Source organism: Lissotriton helveticus, chromosome 5_1 (genome assembly GCF_964261635.1).
Source record: "Lissotriton helveticus chromosome 5_1, aLisHel1.1, whole genome shotgun sequence".
NCBI classification, from domain to species: domain Eukaryota; kingdom Metazoa; phylum Chordata; class Amphibia; order Caudata; family Salamandridae; genus Lissotriton; species Lissotriton helveticus.
The window spans coordinates 263,166,284-263,189,072 of record NC_136065.1 but is presented as its reverse complement, the minus strand read 5'-3'; the positions used below and the strand labels follow the sequence as shown (position 1 = coordinate 263,189,072).

The following is a 22,789-nucleotide window of genomic DNA, read 5'->3' as shown; positions in this document are numbered from 1 at the left end:
AAGTCCATGGGTGCCTTGCAGTCACAACAATTCAGGGGAGGTTCCTTTCGTCGCTCCAATAACAGAGGAGCTACAAGAGGCCAGGCATCCCAGCAGACTCAATACAATAAAGGGAGCATGCAAACCACCTATAATTAAACAAGCAGAGGTGGATACCGTGGCAACAGCAGTAAAGGCAGAGGATGAGGGAATAACAACACCAGGTCCTCCGCCAATACTAAACAGTGACGCCTGGTCACTGCCCCCGGACCATGTAACACCGGTCGGAGGCAGATTACAACAGTTCCTGCCAGTCTGGGAAAGCATTACCACAGACAGGTGGGTGAGACAACTTATTCAGTACGGCTATTGTCTAGAGCTAACATCCAATACACCCAACATACCCCCAAAACACCGTCCTATGTCCGCAGAGCACATAGACTTATTGCAGCAAGAAGTTATCAGCATGCTGCAAAAAGGGGCCATAGAACTCGTCCCTATACAGCAACAGGGTATAGGGGTGTACTCGCTGTACTTCTTAATCCCCAAAAAGGACGGCTCTCTCAGGCCAATACTGGACCTCAGGCCCTTAAACCAATACATCTTGTCAGAACACTTTCACATGCTTACTTTACAGCAAGTTCTACCATTACTCAGTCAGGGAGACTTCCTCGCAACACTAGACCTAAAGGATGCGTATTTCCACATACCAATACATCCAGCACACAGGAAGTATCTCAGGTGTACCGTCCAAAATCAGCACTACCAGTTCAAGGTACTGCCTTTCGGGGTGACAACAGCCCCCAGGGTGTTTACCAAGTGCCTTGCGACGGTGGCGGCGCACCTACGGAGAAACCATATTCACGTCTACCCCTATCTGGACGACTGGCTCATCCAAGCAAAGTCAGCCCAGCAATGTGCCAGCCACATGTCCCGCACTATTCACCTCCTACACAACCTCGGATTCTCATTAAACTATCCAAAGTCTCATCTTCAGCCCGCCCACATACAACAGTACCTGGGAGCAACAATAGACACTCAGGCGGCAAAGGCGCAGCCAAACTCAGCAAGAATCAACAGCATTCTGTTACTGATTCAGAAATTCAGACCCCAACACTCGCTCACAGCAAGGGTGTTTATGCAGTTGATAGGCATGATGGCCTCCTGCATCTTCATAGTCCCTCACGAAAGACTACACATGCGTCCGCTTCAGGAGTGCTTAGCACGGCAGTGGAACCAGGCTCATGGACAACTGAAAGACTTAGTGTTGGTGACCGGTCGCGCATACAGCTCTCTGCATTGGTGGAACCCACAAAACCTTTGCAGGGGACGACCGTTCCAAGAGCCTGTACCACAAATAGTGCTGACGACGGACGCATCTCTCCTAGGATGGGGAGCGCATGTCCTCCATTACACTGTGCAGGACTATGGACGACACAGCAAAAAAGGTTGCATAGCAACCTGCTGGAACTGATGGCAATCTTTATGGCAATGAAGGCGTTCAAGGTACATTTGTGCAACAAAGTCGTGTTAATCTGGACGGACAACATGACTGCCATGTACTACATACAGAAGCAGGGAGGGATACACTCTCCACAGTTGTCCCATCTAGCGCAAAGCATGTGGAAGTGGGCCATTCAGAGAAACATCTTCCTCATGGCGGAACACCTCCCAGGCAGGGACAACCAGATGGCGGATCTGCTCAGCAGACACAGCCACCAAATGCACGAGTGGGAGATACATCCCTCAGTGCTACAACCGTACTTCCAGCGGTGCGGTCACCCAGAAATAGACCTGTTCGCCACAAGGGAAAACGCAAAATGCCAAAGCTTCGCCGCCAGGTTTCCACATCCGCAGTCTCAGGGAAATGCGATATGGATGAACTGGTCAGGCAAGTTTGCGTACGCTTTTCCACCAGCCCCGCTCATACCACTAGTGGCACGCAAACTGCGACAACACTCAATGACACTCATCCTAGTTGCTCCAACGTGGGCGCGGCAACCATGGTACACCACGTTCCTAGAACTTTCTGTGGTTCCTCATCAAAGGCTGCGATTAACACCCAGTCTTTTAACGCAGAGCCATGGCGACATTCAGCACCCAGATCCGCAACAGTTGAACCTTGCGATCTGGCTCCTGAAGTCATAGAGTTTGGTTACCTGAACTTGCCTCCTGACTGTATGAATATTATCAAAGAGGCAAGAAGACCTACAACCAGAGCATGCTATGCGGCGAAGTGGAAACGATTTGTCATCTATTGTAACAATAATGACATAAATCCGCTAGATGCGTCTACTCAAAACATCCTGTTACCTGTTACATTTACACAGATGCAATCTGGCTTACAGTTCCATACGTATACATTTAGCTGCGGTGGCAGCTTATCTTCAGAACAGGCAGCACCTTTCACTCTTCAGAGTACCTGCTATTAAAGCTTTCCTAGAGGGACTCCAACGAATCATTCCTCCAAGACACCCAACTTCACCTGTCTGGAACCTGAACGTGGTTCTAACCAGACTAATGGGACCACCTTTTGAACCTCTACACTTGTGTGAGATACAATTCCTAACGTGGAAAGTGGCTTTTCTAGTGGCGATTACATCACTCAGAAGAGTTAGTGAGCTGCAAGCCCTAACTATTCATGAGCCATTCATACAAATTCACGCAAATAGGGTAGTGCTGCGAACAAACCATAAATTTATGCCAAAGGTGGTATCCCAGTTTCACATCAAGCAAGCGATAGAACTGCCAGTATTCTTCCCCAACCCAGATTCCGTGGCAGAAAGAGCTCTACATATCCTAGATGTTAAAAGAGCTCTCCTGTAGTATATAGACAGAACAAAACTTTTCAGAAAGACTAAGAAACTGTTTGTTGCCTTTTCACCACAGCACAAAGGCAACCCCATTTCCAAATCAGGTATAGCCAGATGGATTGTTAAGTGCATACAAATTTGTTATCAAAAAGCTAAACGCACATTAACAGTTCCCCCAAGAGCGCATTCAACACGCAAGTTAGGGGCATTCATGGCTTTCGTTGGAAACATTCCTCTAGAAGACATATGTAAGGCAGCCACATGGACTACCATACATACATTTACCAAACACTACTGCGTAGATGTACACTCCAAACAGCAGGCAGCTGTAGGGCAGGCTGTACTCAAGACTCTTTTTCAAACCGCTGCAGCTGGCACAGGCAACCGCCGCTAGGGGGAGACTGCTATACATTCTATGCACAAAATATGAATTCAGCAGCCCACATGCCTCGAACGGAATATGCTACTTACCAGTATACATCTGTTCTTGGCATGTAGGGCTGCTGACATTCATATTGCCCTCCCTCCTCCCCGGTGCCTGTCGCAGCTGTACCACTCAGACTTAATCTCTAGCATTGACATCACTTACTGTATCATACTCCATCCCTGCCACAATGGCGAAAAACAATCTGAGGATGGAGAGGATGCCCATGCGCACTGTAGTCCGGGGGAGGAGCCACCTATCTCGTGATACTTCGAAGACTCTTCCAGGACAACAATGTGCAATCATCCGGACCCAACACTCGGCGGCGATCTATGCACAAGATATGAATGTCAGCAGCCCTACATGCCAAGAACAGATGCATACTGGTAAGTAGCATATTCCTTTACCATGTTTAAAGGATTGAGCGCATGCACTCTATCACTCATTAGTAGTTAGTAGTGTTAAAGTTCACACAGCAAAAGCAAATTCAGCAAAACAGGAGGGGTGAAGGCAAAAGGTTTGGGGGTGACCCTGGATAGAGGGCCATGGCCTGCATGCATGTTTTTAAGTTCCCCAAAATAATCATATAATGGAAAAAAGACACCATAAGTACATTGCAATACCTTTTCTTTGTGGTACTGGGAAGTACCTGTGGGGAAACTGAAATTGACCATTGGTGTTTCAGGACTTAACCTGATTACATTCCATTTGAAAAACATTTATTTCCTTTTGTAAACCTGTCTCTCAAAAGTGGCACTACTGAGCAGTCCATGTTTACTCCTCAAGGTGGCAAATGGATTTGAAATAAAATATAACATGACACAATAATCAAGCTTAATAAGCTAAATATCCAGCAGTCACATCTTTTAAGATACTCTGTTTTAAAGGAGTGGGGATTATAGAATGAAATCCCAAAAATGCACTCCCCAACTCTTAGACCTCCCCTACTTCCCATCAAACATCTTCTGATGTCTCCACGTGTTCAGTGCCCTGTGAAAGGATAATGGAATTTTGGCCACTGTATTCTTAGTTCATGCACTGCTCAGCTGCCAAGGGCCTTTAATCTTATAGTATTTTATCAAAGGCAAAGGCCGGGAGTTTCTGTGATTCTGCCTTTATAAAGACATTGGCTTAATGCCACACTCAGGGATCCTGGCAAGAAGAGTCGGGGCTCTCCAATACCAGAACAGGACCCCAACCTCCATCTGTATGTTAAGTGGTAAAAGGAAACAGACGAACAGCTTAGTAAGTGGCCTTATGCTCTGGAAACTGTTCAGTTACTGCAGCTAAGTTAACTTTACTTCCCTTTTTAATAGCTTTAGAATCCTCTCATGTAGAAGAAATGTGCATACCTGTTATCTGGTAGAGACATCTAGCCGCAGATTCCTTACCTTAGAATATCCCAGGCTGTCTAGAGCAATACCCTTGTGCTCTGGTAGGTGGCATCCATCGGCTCTGCGTGTCACCAATATAGACGCCAACTCGGCGAGCTGACATCAGTTCTTTTCTTTCCACGCCAGCTAGCGCAGGTTTGTGAAGAGAGCTACCCTCTGTCACTTTTTGGCAGGCTTTTTTGGACGTTTGGACAATGATTTATGGTGTGTAGGTTTTTCCCTTTATGTCAAAGAAGACTTCCGAGTTCATACCGTGCGGCACCTGCCACGGTGCAGTGTCGGTGACAGATCCACATTTAATTTGTCTCTGGTGCCTGGAGTGTGACCACAACTCCTCGTCGTAAAAAAGATTCCTTACCGACACACCCATCTTCCCCGCTTTGCAGACAGGTTTTTTGGGTCAGGGCTGATCCCATTCAGTGCCCTAGTTGTTAGATTCACACCACTGTCAGTGCACTTCTTGGCTCCGCGCTCCTGGCGTAGAAAGTCGTGAAAAGTTGTGAAAAGTAACTGATGTCAGTGCGCCGAGGTGGTGACTGTATAGGTGACGCAACAACACTTCTGGCACGGACAATGACATCATGCAGAACAGATCGATGCCAACTACCGCCGCACTGGGGCAAACGTCACAGGTTTCAGACTGACGCCCGGGATATTATAAGGTAAGGAATCTGTGGCTAGATTATGTCTCTACCAGATAAGGTGTTACCAAAGGTAAGTAACTTGTCCTTTAGAATCATTAATATTACATTTGAAAAGGTTTTTTTCTCATGTCCTCTTTGCATTCGTTACTGATCAGCACCAATCATTGTTGCAATCTTTTTCAGTCAAATGTGTAATCTTAAAAAACAAAAACAAAATCTGATTTCGCCATCACACTTGTGTAAGCTCTGGAAATGGTGTATGCACATATGGCAGCATTTTTTATACATATACCACTAGTATCCAACAAATCCTTCGGGTTTCCCACAAAATAGAGTTCACTTTGAAAGTTGTTGCACTGTTGGACTTCTGGTAGTGCAGAAATATTGGTAACATTAATGATCTGATCTTTAGCCCCTTTCCTAATACAGCTTAAACCTAACACTCCACAAGAGCGTACTCATGCTTTCTACTTTTTAATGAATACGAGGCACAGTGTGTTTCATTTCGATGCTTTCACCATCGAAATTGCATTGTATGTTTGGATATAATATCATTTTTCAAAGTCACTTCTGAAGAGTCTCCAGGCAGGTCTATTATTGGTTTCTCAATTCATCCGACAGGGCACAGTAGAGTATGAGTGAATATGTGCTTGTATTTTTAAGAGCATGTTTCAGACAGGCGTGGGCATCAAAGGGATCCCCAAAAGTTAACGTGAAATAATCAAGGGAACCAAGTAGGAAACAAATATCAATGTGGGGCAACTTTCAAATGGTGCAGGCAAGGCATTACCTGCTCTTTTCAGCCATCTTGATGAGATTTATCACCCTTTGTATTAGAAGAGTGGCTTGCCCAGCAAGTTGGTGTTTCAAGGATTAATGTGTGGTAAAATAGTAACCTGAACATAAAGTATGTTGTCTGAGAACGTTGACATCCTTCCTAAGCCAACAATCTGTTTTGTACCTATGTACGTTTGTTTCTTGCATATAGAGCCTTTCACATGTGGTGCCTGTGGGATTCAGTTCCAGTTTTATAATAATCTTATGGAGCATATGCAGTCTCATGCTGGTAAGCAGTAATATTTTTCTTTAACGTAATAAAACACCTTAAAAACTTCCGCCCAAATGTTTATGTAAGCTTTTTAGTAGATGCCATTAATAGTTATCATTTATTAGTCTGTGAAGAAGCCTTTTTGTTTCGTGTATGAAAACGTCATGTTATTAGAGTTATGTAAACCTTCCAGAAAAACATATTTTAGCAGACCATTACTTGACTCCGATAGCTGCGTTCTTTGGAAGTTGTGCTGAAAAAAATGCAATGTATTTTTGGTGTCATGCACTTAAGTGAATGGGCGATTCTGTTTATTTTTTTGTTTTGCTTAAATTAAGCACACTTTTTAATTTTAACAATTGGTTTATCACAAGAATGCCTATAGAGGAGTCTAGCAGTTGTATGCATTTATTCTCCTCATCGGACTTCGTGTTACACTGTAGTACATTGTTTAGCATTAAAAATCCAACTAAATATGAAAAACTCTACTTCAATAGATTTTTGAGTTAGTCACACAATCGGAGAATTGTGTTTTATCGGTGACTTGCCTTATCTTGTCATCAATTTCCCAAGGTTCATTTTCAAGAGTTCTTTGTGATTGTTCTGCAATTCTTTCCTCTGGAAAATGTATTTAACAGTGAATAACAAGAGGCTGCTGGCTTGGAATTCAGCTCCATCTTGTTACAACTGCCACCAGTTACTTACTGTTCTTGATAGTCTGAGTGCCTCACTGCTAGCAATTATTGTTTCACTGGGGTGAAGGGTTTCCCTGCTCCTTGTGGAGGCAGTCTCACCGTTCTTCTCACCCATGTCGTCTTCACCACGTTCCCAGGCCATCCTTCTTAGTAACTGTGTTCAACTGAGATCGTCAGATCTAAACTGAATTGAAAAGCCCTGGTTTTATGTTGGATGCCCATGCCTCTTCCTCCACATGCTAGTCTTAGTTCTCTCAGTAAAGGTTACCAAGCATTTAGCCCTCATAAACACCAACTGCACGTCAATATTGGTAAACACATTTTATGCGTCTTGGTGAAAATATGTCATGGGCATTAGTTTTTAGGTCTCGCTAGACGTAAGCAAAAGCGAAGCTTTTGCGTCTAGCGAGACAACTATAGTAGTTACTTTTCGGGGAATGAGGACAGCAAAGTGCCACGCGCATTTGCAGGCCGAGATTCGACCTCGTGAGCGCGCACGTCGTCACTCACGCATGCGCACAAAGAAAGCCATACACACACTGCATATACACACACGCACCCCCCCTTAAACATACACACGCGCACACAGACAGACAGACGCACGCACAAACACACTCAAACAGACACACGCGCATACACCCCACCCCCACTCACCCCTCCTCTCACTCAACACACTTACCTGTTCTGGCGGTGCTCGGCGGCGGATCTTCATCTCGGGCGGCGGTAGCGCTTTGCGGGGCTCTCTCACCACATGAGAGCCCCGCCTTCCCCATGCGCCCGGCCGCTCTTCACCCGGTCCCCCATCTCGGGACCGGGACTCAATGCGGAGCCTTCGTGGCTCCTCGGGCAGCTCTCGCTCCCTCTCGCCGCGATGGGGCGGGACTTCCGGTTGGGGCCGCGCTGTGATTGGCCGGCTTCCCAACCGCTTCCGGGTCGTCGCAGGGCGGCGGCCCGGCAGGGATTTGTTTGTTTTGTATTTGGACCTTTATTTTGCAGCTGCTGTCTATGGAGGAGTTTTATTTTCACCTTACCTTACGACTGGATTGTATGCCTTAATTTTGTGTGTTACAGTGTGTCTACTTTACTTGTATATAAAAGGTTTGTTATTTTGTGTTCTATAGCATCGGCGAGTATGGTGAGTTTTGCTCTTTGTAAGTACGGTGTCCAATTGCAGTGTTCTAGAAAGTTAACTATATCAGTTGTCATGTTCTGTATTCTGCCTTCTTGCATCGGCCACTTTCTTTCCTCGCAATGCCATTTCATTATGTTTCTCCTTTGGTGTCAGTTCTCAACCTCTTCCCTTTCTCCAGCATAGGACGCTCCCTGTGCAGCGGTCTCAGTTGTGAAAGGTCCGATGCAGTAATACAATATTGGTCCATGTTTTCTCAGATCCTTTTTGTGACATTTTGTGACAGTGAAAGCGTGCGTTACAGTGAATACGAGTTAGTAGCTTATCAGTAACATTAAAAGTGTCAGCTTCTTGGTTATTTAATTAATTTGCAGCGCTTGCTGAAAAGGCGCGTTTCTACTCACTAACCTAACAAGCATTTGCAATGCAATAGGTTGCGCATTTATGCAATTTTGAGCTATTGACATTGCAATTAGCATTGCCTTTTATTTTTGTTTTCGTTTTTAAAACATAATTAAAAGGCATTGTCATTTACAATGCCAATAGCTTAAACTCGCATAAATGCGAGACCTATTGCATTGCAAATGCTTGTTCCTTTAGGAACCTACTCAATGAAGTGCTCCTGCATTTCCTGTAAGCTGAGACAGAGTGGCCTCTGCGATCCTAATCAGTTTCTTCACTCTCTCTGTTCTGCAGTCAGTTGCTTCAGTTTACCTTTCACCTGCTGCAGCATTGGATACCTTTTCTGCCTTGTGACCCTTAAGGCTCCAATTGAGGCGATAAGGGAGCAATTAATTGAGACAAATCCGGAGTGGCTCGCATTATGTTCCGAATCCTACTTTGTGAGGTTAGTTAGGCCCTAATGTAAGCGCCGTTGAACTCTCCGATTAGGATCTTGTGAGTTTTATGGTGTGACAAATGAAGTAAAGTGCGGTTTGTTGTCTCCCTCTATGCTTATTGTATTTAACTGATATCGCTGTGACATGCAGTAACCGCTTACCTCAGTTGTTTCCACAAGTATGTCACAAATTGCCATGAGTGATGGGTACCTTACTTTCAGGAGGAGGGGTACCACTCCCCTCTTCTTTATCCCCTATGAAGTCCATATAATTTCGATCATTCAATGCTATTGGAGCACCACAGTGTCAACTAAAAGGCTGCTCCGAAGCAGGAACCCATCTTCTTTCTGGTCTGTAAGAATAGGAGACTTCAGCAATTTGCTGACATTTTTGCTGCCAGTCTGTTGTATCCTTAATTTGACGAATTTAATTTCTTCTGTTACTAATTTAATCTTTCACTGCATTCATATCTCTAACATTCCACAGCAACTTCTTCATCGTCCATTGCAGTATTTGATGTACTCATTGCTGAATTTATTACCAATTCAATGTTTTTTCATTGCCGCTGAAACCTTTGTTATACCACTTTAGTCCGTGTAACTATCATTTGCATATGGCCAGGTCTAAACTGAGGTGGCATGGTGAGCAAAAGAATGATGGATTTAACCCAGATCTCTTGACTGGGGTGAATGTTTTGAATTGTTCTGCATTCCGTACATCAACTGTGTGTCTTTTAGTATAACTATCAGCTGCGGCCGCTCCATTAGGGCGGAGGAGCACCCCCTCCCACGCCACTACCAGTACATAAAATGACAGTAAAACAGGTTCTAAACCAGTTTCATTTTAATCTCGTCCACCCGTCTCCAGGACTCTGGCAAGTCTTGGGTCAGGTCCAGGGGATGATACTACTGGTGGGGGAGCGATGGGCAGTCACTTCACTGCACATGAGGTGTTTGGCCGGCTGTCTCAAGTCGGCCAAACCCCTCATGCGCAGTGAAGCTCTCTCCAGCCTCAGCTGCGTTGCTGGGCTGGAGATAGCAGGCACAGCTCCGAGTCTGCCTGGGAGCGCAAGTTGCTGACACTTAGGCCAATCCTTAAGCTGCTCTCATGTGAGAGCATCTTCAGGATTGGCCGCAGGGCAGCCTGGGAGCCTGTGCTCAGAGCCAGAAGCAGGAAGAGGTGATGCGCTGGAGACAGCAGGGGCGGCAGCGTTAGGTTTATTTTTATTTTTGTATTTTTATTTTTTTGGGTACCCAAACCGTCCCCACCTCCCTCCTCGGGCCCAGCCCAGTCCACCCACCACATTAGTAGGGGACGGGCTGCTACTGAACTACATGGAAGAATCCTGCCTTTACATCCCACATGTTTGAGGTTTGTTTTTTCCTACAAAACACGTGGATTACAGTTTCATTCAGAGGGTTGATGTTCTGTCGGAACCATAGTCTTTGACTTAGCATGACCTGAGTGAAATATGCCTATAGAAAAGGAGTCGTATCACCAAATACTATTAAATTGGTAAGTGAGCAGCAATTTGATAAAACAAAAGATAATTCCCGAAATTAAACCTCATAGACTGTTATTTTATCTGATCCGTCAACTGTAACTGATGGGCTACCTGACTTTCTTGGGCAAAATTTCTATGTATCCAACCGAGAAGGCTTGTTAAGAATCTTCACCAATATTTTTAGGATCAGTGTCTGTCACACCCTCCTTCAAGCCAAGAAAGAAAATTGTTGTATGTCTGGCATATGCTTGTCTTATGTTTATCTGGCCACAGGGTGTTATTGATGCACTTATATAACACAATAACTCTGCTACGAGACCACACTAGCACCAAAACAGTTTGTCATAAAAGGATGCCCCTTTATGCATTCTGTGGAGAATGGTGCTGGTTGAGGACTCCAGTATTTAGTTAATGATGCAAGGATGTGCTGCTATCCTCTTTGAACGGTCATGATGTGACAAAAGAAAATGTGTGATGCAGACCTTTTATGTAGGGCTTGCAGAGTACGGAGAGTTCATGTGCAAAGCTGATCATAAAGGAGCGTGAGAACGCAAAGATGGGTACTGTTTGTTTGCAGTGCATCAGGGTCAAAATATGGCCATCCTGTGACCTATCTGGTCATGATGCATAACAGACCTATGGTATAGATGGAGGTGCTGCAGCATAATGATTGTTATTGACACCAACATAATGTGTTCTAACAGTGCAGTGACTGAGTTCTGCAGTTTGTCCAAAGAACAAAGAACATTGATTATTTTAGTTTACTGAAGTTTAGTTTTGCAGTTCATAGATGTGTGTGTTGGCAAAAGCCTCAAGGAGAGGGATGTTTAGCTAATTCATGTATATATTTTGGGTTCAATTGGTAGTTGGTGTTGCATAGACCAAGTAGCTCCAAGATATGCCTAAAAATGCAGTCCAATGTGAGAAAACAGTGTTATTGGTTTATCGATAAGTACTTTGTTCTGGGAGTTGGTTTTGTGGGGTTAGAACAAGGGTTCCCCCGGGGTCAAATATGCACTCTCAAAGCACCCTCAGCGACACTAGGGTGGCCGGGTGCAGCGTGCTGAGGCCCAATGTTATCCAATGGGGGATAGGGGGCCTTCCTTTAGGGGTTGCTAATGAGTAGGCCACAAAGTTGTGGGAGCAAAGCTCCTGAAATTAAGCTCAGGGCAGGGGGGGATCCAGTTAAGTACACAAGGTGCATCCATAGCGACACAGGGGCGGCCGGGTGCAGGGTGCTGTTTTGCCGTCAGGTGCCCTCTTTGTTTCAATAGGTGTTGCTGGTTTTGGATTTTGACTTGGTCCAGGAAGACTTTTGTGAGGAACCAACAGCTGGACAGGTACGTTGGAGGGCTTGGGGAGATAGGTGCACCTCGGGTTCTCTTCTCCAGGGTGCAGGGCGGCGGGATGCAGGGGTGTCTTTTGAGGTCGGCTTTCACCTTACAGGGCCTCTCACAGTTGAGGGGGGTCCTATGCAAAGGCTGCAGGTTGTGGGGGAGTCCTGGAGGGATCAGCCCACGGTGGACTAGGACTCTGGAGCGCTAGGGTACCTCGCTGGGATTGGTGGCCCACCCACATTGGGGCCATAGGCGTCTGGTGCAGCTGTGGTTCTGGGCATCGGGTTTCTTTGTCCTCAGGAGGCTCGGAGTCTGTCTTGGGAGTTTCTTTTGAACAGAGCTGCTGTTCACAAGAGATCCAGCCTTTGTTGAAGGCAGTCAGCCCTCCCAGGGTTCTGGAGGTCGCAGGCTGCAGGACAAGGTGACTTTTGGCACAGGATCTCTGGAAACTGCAGACGGACTGGTAGGACTGGGCCTAAGTCAGTTCTTCTCTGCAGTCTCCTCTGCTGGGCATCGTCTTTCGTCCTTCTTCCTCATAGGTTGCGGGAATCTGTCTTCTTGTTTCAGGGCTGCCCCCTAAATACTGTATTTAGGGGATATTTTAGGGGTCTCGAGGTCAGTAGCCAATGAGATACTGACCTTAGGGTGACTAAACTGTGGGGGAGTGGGCACAATCCTGATTGGAGAGTGCCTGCCGTCTGCAAGATGACGGGCCCTCAAGAGTGGGCTTCACTTCACCGTATCCACCTGTGGGGCGGGTTTGGCAGAGGTGGGCACACAATCTGGGCTGTACTTATTTTTCCTGTTTGTCTTCCCGCCGAAAAGGAGGGGAGACAGGAAGGGGAGGTTGAGTTACAAAAGCGACAAGGCCTTTGAAGGTTCCCTGCCACAGATGGCTCTTCCTGGCCTGGGGGAGGTGTAACCACCTCTGCCCATGAAAGGCTTTGTTTCTGGGCCCAGGGAGTGAAGGCTCCCACCCCAGAGGTCCAGAAACATGTCTCGTGGTGGCAGACTGGCGTGTACCAGTCACGGAACACACCAGAGGCTGGTCGTTTTTCAGGGGGCAGCTCGAAAATGCCCTCCGAGTGCATTGTATAATAAATCCCACATTGGCATCAGTGTGGGTTTATTATGCTGAGAGGTTTGCTACCAAACTTCCACGATTTCAGTAAAGCATTATGGTGCTGTGGCGTTCGTAATGGCAAACTCCCAGACCATATACTCTTTATGGCTATACTGCACTTACAATGTTTAAGAATGGACTAAGGCACTAAAGGGGTCCAGTGCTCATGCAACTGTACCCTCACCATTGGTATAGTGCACCCACCTACAGGGGTGTTTTCCCTATACCATAGGCAGTAGGTTGCAGGCATGGCACATATAAATGTGTGCCATGTCGACACTTCACTTTTCTCTGCACCAAAACACACAGACTACAATGGAAGTGTGTGTATGTTAAGGTACAGGACCTCTAAGGGTGGCACAATATGTGCTACAGGCGTTGGAGACCTTCCCTGGTCACAGTTCCCTTGGTACCCATGGTACCTTTTACAAGGGACTTAAATGTGGCCAGAGAAGTGCCAATTGGGGGTATAGAGGTACAGTTTTGGGAAAGAACACAGGCCCTGGGAACATGATTGGCAGGTACACAAGGCACATCATGTCAAAGTGCATCAGTAGTCTGGCAAAATATGGGGGGTTTACTGCAACAGAAACCCAGCTTCCTACAATCATTCAGCTCCTTACTTCTCGCTTCAAGTTGCATTTACTTACCAATAATCTTTATTACACTTGAGTCCAAGTCTTCATCTTCACAGGCCCTACTCTGAGGGAGTAGGTTCTCATCCTGAAAACAGTTAACTTACTTGCCACCCCCTTCTCCAAAAAAATAGAATGTTCTACACCTAGAAAGGAGTGTCTTTTATTTATTTTTATTTTGTAGCTTCATGGACTTTGGCTTAGAAGGCGACATGCGCCCCTTACTACTTATACTGTACCAAATTAGCACATGCATTGCCTGAGGAGCACGCTCAGAGGGAGTGGCAGTGTAACGTAGGACACATGAAGACATGCACTGAGAGTAATGTAGATTATACGTATGCCCAGACCAAAGCAGTTGATAGGAATCCCAATAAATTATTCCTCAAGGCAGTTGGAAATAAGGAAACAGATAAAGAGGCACAGCCTGGTGGACAACAAATTAACATAGTATTCTTCCTATAAAAGAAACTCCATGAGACCTCACAACAGATCAACAGAGTCATTCTTATTATTTGGCCCTGCACAAAAGGCTTCACCTACAAAAATATATGCAGAAAACTAGCAGACCGCAAAACAACGGTCACTGGAAACCAAGATAGCTTCACCCAGTGACGAACCTGTCCTCTTACGCTGCAGCAGTGCGTTTAAATAAAAATCACCCTCTCTGCCTACTCAAAGGCTGAAGCAATTTTATTAAGAGCAAGTTTAGAAATGAGTCATCCCAAAAACAACCAGTGTAGATTTATCTTTCCAAAGTTATTGAGATAAAATTCCAACACTTGTAACATTTGAATTACTTTTGTACATTTTCTTTTCATAGGCAAACGAAAGAGTCACGTGATCAAGAGTGATACTTTAGATACCTGGTGCTAAGGCAGGTGCCCATCATTCTAATGAGAAATGGTTGAAAGGTCCTTGAAAACGAGATACATTGCAAAAGTTTCTCTCCTGAGCTAACAGGAATGTAATTGTCTCGTTTTCAAGTATCAAAGTCAAACTGAGACTTAGACTCTTGCAGACAAGAAGGCCCGCGTAGCTTGGTATAACATTGCAAATGTGGTTTCAAAACAACATGGCTGATTGAAAAGTGGCAATCTGATAGTGTAATATTATTCATACATCCACAATTTCCTCCCTTTTGCACCTAGAGGTGCAAACCTAAAGCAAATTCAGACCATTCAGTCCTTAATATCTAGCTCTATCTGTTTTATTATATTTTTTGTTATTACCTGTTAATTTGATTGTTAGTGGGGAACCATAGGCAGTGCCAGTAATAGAACCTGTCTGATGAATAATGTACAGTATTATTTGCATCAACACATGAACATTAGCATTATTGCCAGAATTATTGCAAACATCTTCATTCCCACTTTTCTAATAAGGTGGTAAGCCAGAGCGATAACCCTCCATTGTCTAATCTCAGCTCTTTCTGGGTATTGTGGAGCTCCTTAACACTGTTTAATGTGATATATCTGCTTGCTAGTACTAAGAAAAGTTTTGGGGTGAAGGAACCGTATTCGAAACAAATGAAATAACAAATCCCTCTCTTACCAACAAGGACGGAATTTAAGCCATTCTATTTTTCAAGATCAATGTTCTTTGGGAATATCACTTTTTTTTAACAATGCCAAAGAAATAGCTGTGGCATTGGCAATTTCTTCCAATATTTTAGTGTTCCGTCTTATTTCACGGATAGCCTTCCACACACCATACAAAGAAAACAGAATGGAGAAGAATCTGTTTGTCTCAGATACTTCACAGCACCTACCCGTGTCATTGAAGGGATGCTCAGCAAAGTGCCTAATGGCGGGGACCAGAAAGCCCAAATAACATACCATAGTCCAGTTTTGGGGTAACCAGGGATAAGCATTTTTTCCTCATATGCAATTAGCTTTCTCCTCTAGGAATCAGAGTTTATAATGCAATTAGCTGGTAGTCAAACTGAAATCGAAAGAGAGAATGTAGTGTGGTATGTTTGCTAGAACAGTATCACAGAAGTCAGTGCATTTTCGCAGCCTTTGACCATGGAAAGGCAGACGAAGGCATGTTTTGTTTTTACAGAGAGACGCACTAATCAGATTTACCTCCCATTTCCATTCACTGCCAAGCATCAATGGGCTAGTAGGTGCAAATCCAGCAAGACGCGAGAAGTTACCTAGCAACTGCAAGTAGGAATTATTCTGTGATACACATACTAGGGACCCTCTCAAAGGCAAGCGCATTGCAGTTTTGCTTCACTGTTGAGCCCCACTTACTTTCCCACAGATGCGCCACAATCAGCCATAAATAATGGGTGAAGGGAAAAAGAATGAGCCATACCCACAGTGTGATACAATGGTGGGAAGCCGTTGTTCACCTAGGACGGTATTGGTAATGCTGCTGAGGCGGAGAAGCATCATGCAGAAGTCCCCCAACAGCAGCAGAGAGCAATGAAGACAATTCCCTTGATGTGTTAGGTTAATGATCAGGTCCAAAAATAGGAACAGTGGTCGGAGCAGCGTGAATGTTGTTTAGTGGATCAAGTGCATACTTACAGCGTGATTTGTGGGTCCAGGTGGGTAGCCCATAACACTTGTCAGAGATGTTGATCAGCACATTTGGTGATGGCTGTTACAAAGTCACTCTTCAAGCAAATAGCATGAGATAAGTTTAATGGGTTACACCACCAACAGCTGCCTCCTGCTCATCCAAGCTCCAATGTTCCTCTGGCACAGGGGAATCATCAGAGAATGGAATGCAGGACATAGAACATTAAGATGTCACAGGATGATCAGCGACTTATACATTACAACAATGGCCTTTCCACTGTGGTTGGAGAGAAGTCTTCCACTAGTGTACCTTCACATGTAACCAGTTGCCAGGCTTCAATTTATGGCAAGGAATTGATGGGCAGAAGGGCAGCTCGGGCCTGAGAAAAGAACTGCAGAAACAGTCAATCACTTGCCTACAGTACTGCATAGGCATATTATCATTTAACTGTCAGTCCAGAGCCGCAGGTGGGACAGGTTTGTTGGAGGATAGTATCATGGGTCGGCCCATGATTATTTCGAAGTGGCTCAATCTTGTTTCCTGGAAAGGAGTAGCACAGATTGACTAAAGTGCTAAAGGTAGTGCATCAAGCCATTCATCTTGTGTCTTGAACATGTGTTGCTATCTTATTTTTGAGAATTACATTATTGAATATTGCCTGTAGACTTGAGATAAGTACAGGGAAAATGTTGTTTTATCCCTATTGCTTTGCTAAACCCCTGAACTTCGGATAAAATGAAGCGTGGGCCCTGGTTGCTGGAGAGTCACAGGGCAACTCTGAAACAGGAAATGAAGTCCTATTGTAGTTCCTTAACCGTAATGGTAATCTGCTCAGGTGCAGGCATAGGCTTCTACCAAAGTGTAAAACATATAGACAATCACTGGCACATATGAAAAATATACGCATCTGGAAATTAGGATAATATCCATCTGCCTAAAGACTGAAGCACCCAAAGGAAGAGGGGTGGACAGCATGAGGGTGAGCCTGACATGTTGCACATGTGTGATAGTAATTTTAAGCACCATAGGGGAAGAAGGTGTATGTTAGCATCCCTACCCACATGGGCACAGCCATGTTATAACCTGGCTTATAGGGCCTACAAAATAATTTAGGGCTACCCCTCTAGCACTGTTATCTCACCACACTCCTTCCCATCCCTTTTCCAATTCAGCTTAATTCAGTTCTTCTCATAATCAAAGGCTTATTCTTGTAAAAGACCTCTGTCCTTGAGTTTGGGCTTGGGTAAAACATCAGAGCTCAAAAGATTTATGGTAGTCTGATAGTGAGATGCAAAAGCGGCTTCTTTAGCAGCGTGATCTGCGAGGGCTTACCTTTGGACAATTTATCTAGGACAGGCTGATGGGCAGTATCTTTAACAACCACTATGCAATTTACCAGTCGAAGGGCATTTATTAGAACCTTCATATACCTTCCTTTTTTAATATGGGTCCCCGTCTAGGCCATGAATCCTTGCTGTATCGACCGTAGCTCCAAGTCATGTGCTACCCCAAAAGCATACTTGGAGTCTGTGAATATAGTGGCATCATTTTCCTCATCGATGAAACATGCTCTGGTTAGGGCTACAAGGTTAGCTTGGTGGTAAGAAGTAGAGGTCCGACTAGGAGGGACTGTGACTACCAGGATTGAACCCAACACAGTGTTCTCAGAAGCTTCTATGATTGGGCAGCAACAGTCTTTTTCTGATGCACATGAATTTGCACCAATACTTCAAGAGCATACCTGTCTCTTTCATGACTATACAAAGATATACCGCAATCCGGTAGACCCAGTGCAGTAGCATCATTTAATGCCTACTTTACCTTCACAAAGGTGCTCTTTCCCGCCTCTGGCCGACAGAAGGTTTCAGTGGTATCTTTCTGTACAACATATTGCAAGCGTCGCATGAACCCTGAGGATCCCCTGCCAACAGTATCCAACCGACAGTATGAAACTATTTACCCAAGAATCACTTAGATGACAGTTGGCACTCACCAGCAGACATTTTGTGAGCTATGTATCACACAATAAATACATTAAATTGTAATTTGTCTATAGACGATTTGTCTTTAGTTGGCCAGTTCAGTTAACAAATACAGGTACCCAACATTGATTTAGAGTGACCAAGAAGATTAATAAAAATCATCATAATGCACTAAAGTGGAGTTTTTGGGAAGATGAAGATATCCAAATCTTTCTTTAAAACTTGGGGAAAGATAGAAGAGGCTGTAAATCTATGAGGAATTCTCTGCCACGGTAAATGAGATCTGCCAAATGAGAATGCAAAATAGTATTGATTGTCTCTGTATGTGTGAATGGAAAAGAAGGGGCAACACAGCTCCACAGCCGAATACCATTGGGCTGTGGCAGGGATAGAGGAAAGGATGATGGTGGGTTAGACACTGTGGGAAAGCTAGTAATCTCCACACTATTGATAGCGCTGAGGTCATGTACCAAACATTAGAAATTGGACTTGCCAGCCTTATTTATAGGGAGCACCTCTAAACACCTGGCCCGAGGGTGAGGTGTGACTACATATGGCTTGCCCGCCGGCAGACAACAGGACTGCTGACCATCTACAAATTACAGGGTTTGAGGCTTGCTTTGTAAATCAGGCCCTTAATTCTAAATAAAGACAAGGACGCCATGTACGCTCCACTGTGACCCTCTCACACAAGATCAAATGTTGACTCCGCCAAGTGTGCTTCTTGCTTTACTTGCAGAGCGCTATCATGCTATGCAAAATCAAGCATCTGCAGTAATCAGATACAAACTAAGCTTGTCTGTGTCTATGACCAATCTCTTTTTCACTTACTAGTTGTGCTCCCAGGATGAGTTGTTATCAGTGTCTTGCTTCACATTGTTCCTTTACTGTTCATAACAGATAAGTTGCATTGCTCTTTGGTCTGCAAACAAGATTTCCTGTGATTGATTTCCCGTTTTCTTAAGGAATAATTAAGGATGTAAGCAGGGAGCTTATGATAAGAATGTGCTTAAGGTGTTGTGATCGAGGATTGCTGCCGACGACCTTGCGTCCACTTGGACAACTTACTTGGCCAAACGTATGCGTATAGGTGCAAGGTACATCTCAAGTACAGCAGAAGCACGCATGTTGCCAGTTATAGATTTGCATTGTTGTAAAGCCATAGGGAGCAGCAAACAGGAAATAAATGGAATAACTTCCAGCTGCGGCCAGCATGCACGCTGGAGGGAGGGAGGGGGAGAGGCGCGGGTGGGGAATAAAAACATAGAAAAAAGTTACTTATTTCGCAGCCGGGTAACAGGGCACCTCTGCTCCTGGCCGGGGTAATGGTGCAGCCGGAGTCGGACCCGCGTGTTCCAAAAGGAAGCAGCTTCAGGCAGCCTCCCTCTCGTACCCTAAGCCAATCACAACGCTGCATGGCAGGCTTGTTGTTATTGGTTAGGCGCAGGGGCCGACCCAGACGGGCCATTTTCTCTATGTAGGCTGCATGCAGCAGCCTTCATAGAGAAATAGGGGAGTGCGCATGACTGCTTTGTTCGGCTCTGGGGCCGACCAAACAGTCAGCACCCACAACAGTGGGTAAGCCACTCCCCCCCTCTGCCCTCAAGCAGGACCGCCCACCCGCCCGCTGTCAACCAGGCACCAGGCACTTCTGCTTTCTCGCAGTGCGAGAAGCAGAAACATAAAATGTTAGTTTTACCATTTTATGTTTCTGCCTTCTCGCACTGCGAGAAAGCGGTGTGCGACGCCCCCATGGTGGAGCCGCCACTGGTAATTCGAAGGATTTCATGGCAGGCTGGCGGACACTGGTATTAATGAGGCATGAAGTAGACTTCCCATCAATGGTACAGTTCATGGAGGGGCCGAACTTATGAATGGAGATAAGATATTCACGGCACAGTCCGCAACTATCAGGCTGTCCTAATACTGTGGATACTGGTCTTGGTTAGTGTGGTCAAATTTAGGTAGGTTGGATTTTGTGGGGGAACTTTGAGCAAGGTTTGGGCAGTCCGCCTTCCGATGTCTCACCTGCCTACAATTAAAACATGATCCTCTTGGGGCAGCTTGGTCATGTCGCTCACACCCATCACCCCAGCCAGACATTTTCCCTCCTTTTCCACCCTATAGCCTTCTTGTCTGACTTCTGATTTCTCTGGTTTCTTCCTTTTCCCTTTGCTTTTTGCACATTTTCTTGTAATGCTACAACATTAGTATGGATTCATTAAACAATACTGCCTGTCACCCAAAACTATTATCCTCTCCACCTCTGTGCACCAAACTAAACATGTCAGGAGAAACCTGCCAAAAGGAAGGCAGACCAACTAGAGTGGCACCATAAGAGCAGCTTTTAAAAACTGCAAGTAAGGACAGACGTCAGGAGCAACAGAGCCTGCGAGCCAGGGGTGGTGTGCCTACACCTGTGCTCAGCAGTACACCAAATATCGAACAGCTCATCAGCTGCCATATAGGTGAGAGAAAGCTTGGAATATCAAGAATTGTTTACTAGACCATGAGAATCCTGGGTCCGGCCCAGAAGAAAGTAGCCACTAACAAATGCAAGGTGAGAACAACTCAAGGTGCAAATATCAACCCTCCATCCTGCGTGCTTCAACGCAGAGCTCTGAAGACACGATTCACAACTAATATCCAAAATGTAAACATTACCCTCACCCTCCAGCAAAACTCCAGTCTCATGCCCTGCTTAAGTTAGCCACTGAAAAACCTAGGATGGCCTTAGGTGCTATCCCAAAGCCTACTGAAGCGCATATGGTAGTAGTAAGCTTTATTTCGATATATAAAAACATATCATAAAAGTAGCACGTCACAATTTAACAATAGACAATAAAACAGTTTACAGTACATTTATACATAAAAAAAGCTGACCATTAGGATAACGACATATAAAAAGCAAGGGAGACCTCATTGAAGCATCAGTTTTTTTAAGGTTCTTATACGCCAGGCCCATCCCAAGAACTTTGCCATACAGATTGAGTAGAAAGGTCTTGTATCTGAAAGCAATATTCGCAAAGCTTCAAGATGAGAGCGAGTACCTAGGCTCCTAAACAGGGGCTTCAACCATCTCCGTCTGGGAGCTAGATAGGCTCGACACTCAAATAAGAAGTGGGCCACAGATTCTGTTTTTAGCTCACAAAAAGGGCAGACTGAAACAGTTTGCAGTGGTGGCTTCCAAGTAGAGGTAAACTGGCACAATGGTAGAACCCCAACCCTGAATCTAAAATACAAAGCCCTATCATAAGAGTTATATATCAGGTCCAGGTAGGCTTCTCTAGAGGGGTTACATTTAACCGTCAGAAAGTTGGCAACAGTTTTTGGGTGGTTTGGTTTGCCCATCCGCTCGCTATCGACCCAGGCCCAATATACCTTCTTTAATTCTTGTTTGGGAAGTGCAGTTTGATTTTCCCAATGGGATCCTAAACCCAACAGGGTAAGTGCCTTCTTGACCTCTCTAAGCCAGGGAATCTTATGCCAGCCAGGGAGGGACAATACATCCTTAAGGGCATCCGCATAGCTTCGGAGTTCAGGGACATTCCTAATTCTGGACCACAGTAGCAAAGGGCGTAATTTAGCTTGGTCACAGATAGGGCGAGTACCGGTGTCTAACAAAATTGGAATGGTGGGAGTACTTTGGGGTAACCTCATCAGATCTTTAAGAAATTTATTTTCTAGATGGGCCAGAGTGTCCACTCTCTGGGTTCCCCAAAGTTCTGCACCGTACAACGCTGCACTAACCACCCTAGCCCTATAGATGTCAAGCAGTGCCCCAATCGGTTTTGTAGTGGAGGCACGTTGTTCTTTAAGGAGAGCACCAACAACCCTTTTGTGGGAAAGGAACACTTTCTGGTGGTGGGCCTTCCAGTTCATGCTGTCACAAAGGCGTATCCCTAGGTAGTCAAATTCTTGGACCCGCTCTAATGGGACGGAGTCTAGGGTGGGGGGTTTTACAGCTTTCTTTGGGGGGTTCAGAACAAGAAATTTGGTCTTACCGATATTTATTGCTAAGCCCTTGGAATCGCAGAAGACTTTAAAGCTGGTGAGTAGCGCTTGTATGCCTACGGGTGTCTTCGAGATCAGGAGGGTGTCATCGGCGAACAGGAGTGTCGGGATTTTCCTTCCAGCCAGGGATGGTGCGTCTGCAGGATGTTGTAGAAGGTGCTCCACCACTCCGTTCACGTACAACGAAAACAGAGTGGGGGCAAGCACACACCCCTGGCGCACACCCCTGTCGACTGGGATACACGGTGTTTTTTCTCCCTGAACACCCCATCTGATTTGGGCGAAGTTGTTAGCGTGGAATTTTATCAGCAAAGCCAGAAGGTAGGGGGGTAGGCCTAGACCATCAAGAACTTCCCATAATAGTGCTCGGGGAACCAGATCGAATGCAGTTTTCAAGTCTATAAAGACTAAATATAAACTGCCTCCTCCTAGCACCACTACCTTCCAGTAGAGCATTAGGAGGCGGAAGGTCTGCTCTACGGTACCTGTCCCTGTTCTGAACCCCGCTTGAAGATCGGATAGAATCTGATTATCGTCCACCCACTCCAGGATCCTACCCAATACTACTTTCCCCGCCACCTTCTGTGTTGTATCTAACAAACTGATGGGACGGTAATTTGCTGGGTCCTCTCTACTACCTTTCTTAAAAACAGGGACAACTTCAGCGCCCCTCCAGGAATCGGGTAGGGGTCCCCCC

General features: G+C 45.3%; 1 protein-coding gene across 10 annotated transcripts in view; it reads left to right on the top strand.

The window, feature by feature from the left end:
- The window catches only part of LOC144754418 (zinc finger protein 618-like), a 1,175,017-nt gene that overhangs the window by 1,052,856 nt on the left and 99,372 nt on the right, over positions 1 to 22,789 (top strand). For 8 of the 10 annotated variants that reach the window (XM_078642172.1, XM_078642168.1, XM_078642161.1 and 5 more), the window contains one exon: positions 6,243 to 6,320. The exons of the other annotated variants lie outside the window; for them this stretch is intronic. In XM_078642172.1, the coding sequence (XP_078498298.1) occupies positions 6,243 to 6,320 (78 nt within the window). The remainder of the gene's footprint in view (positions 1 to 6,242; positions 6,321 to 22,789) is intronic. 10 annotated transcript variants of the gene reach the window in all.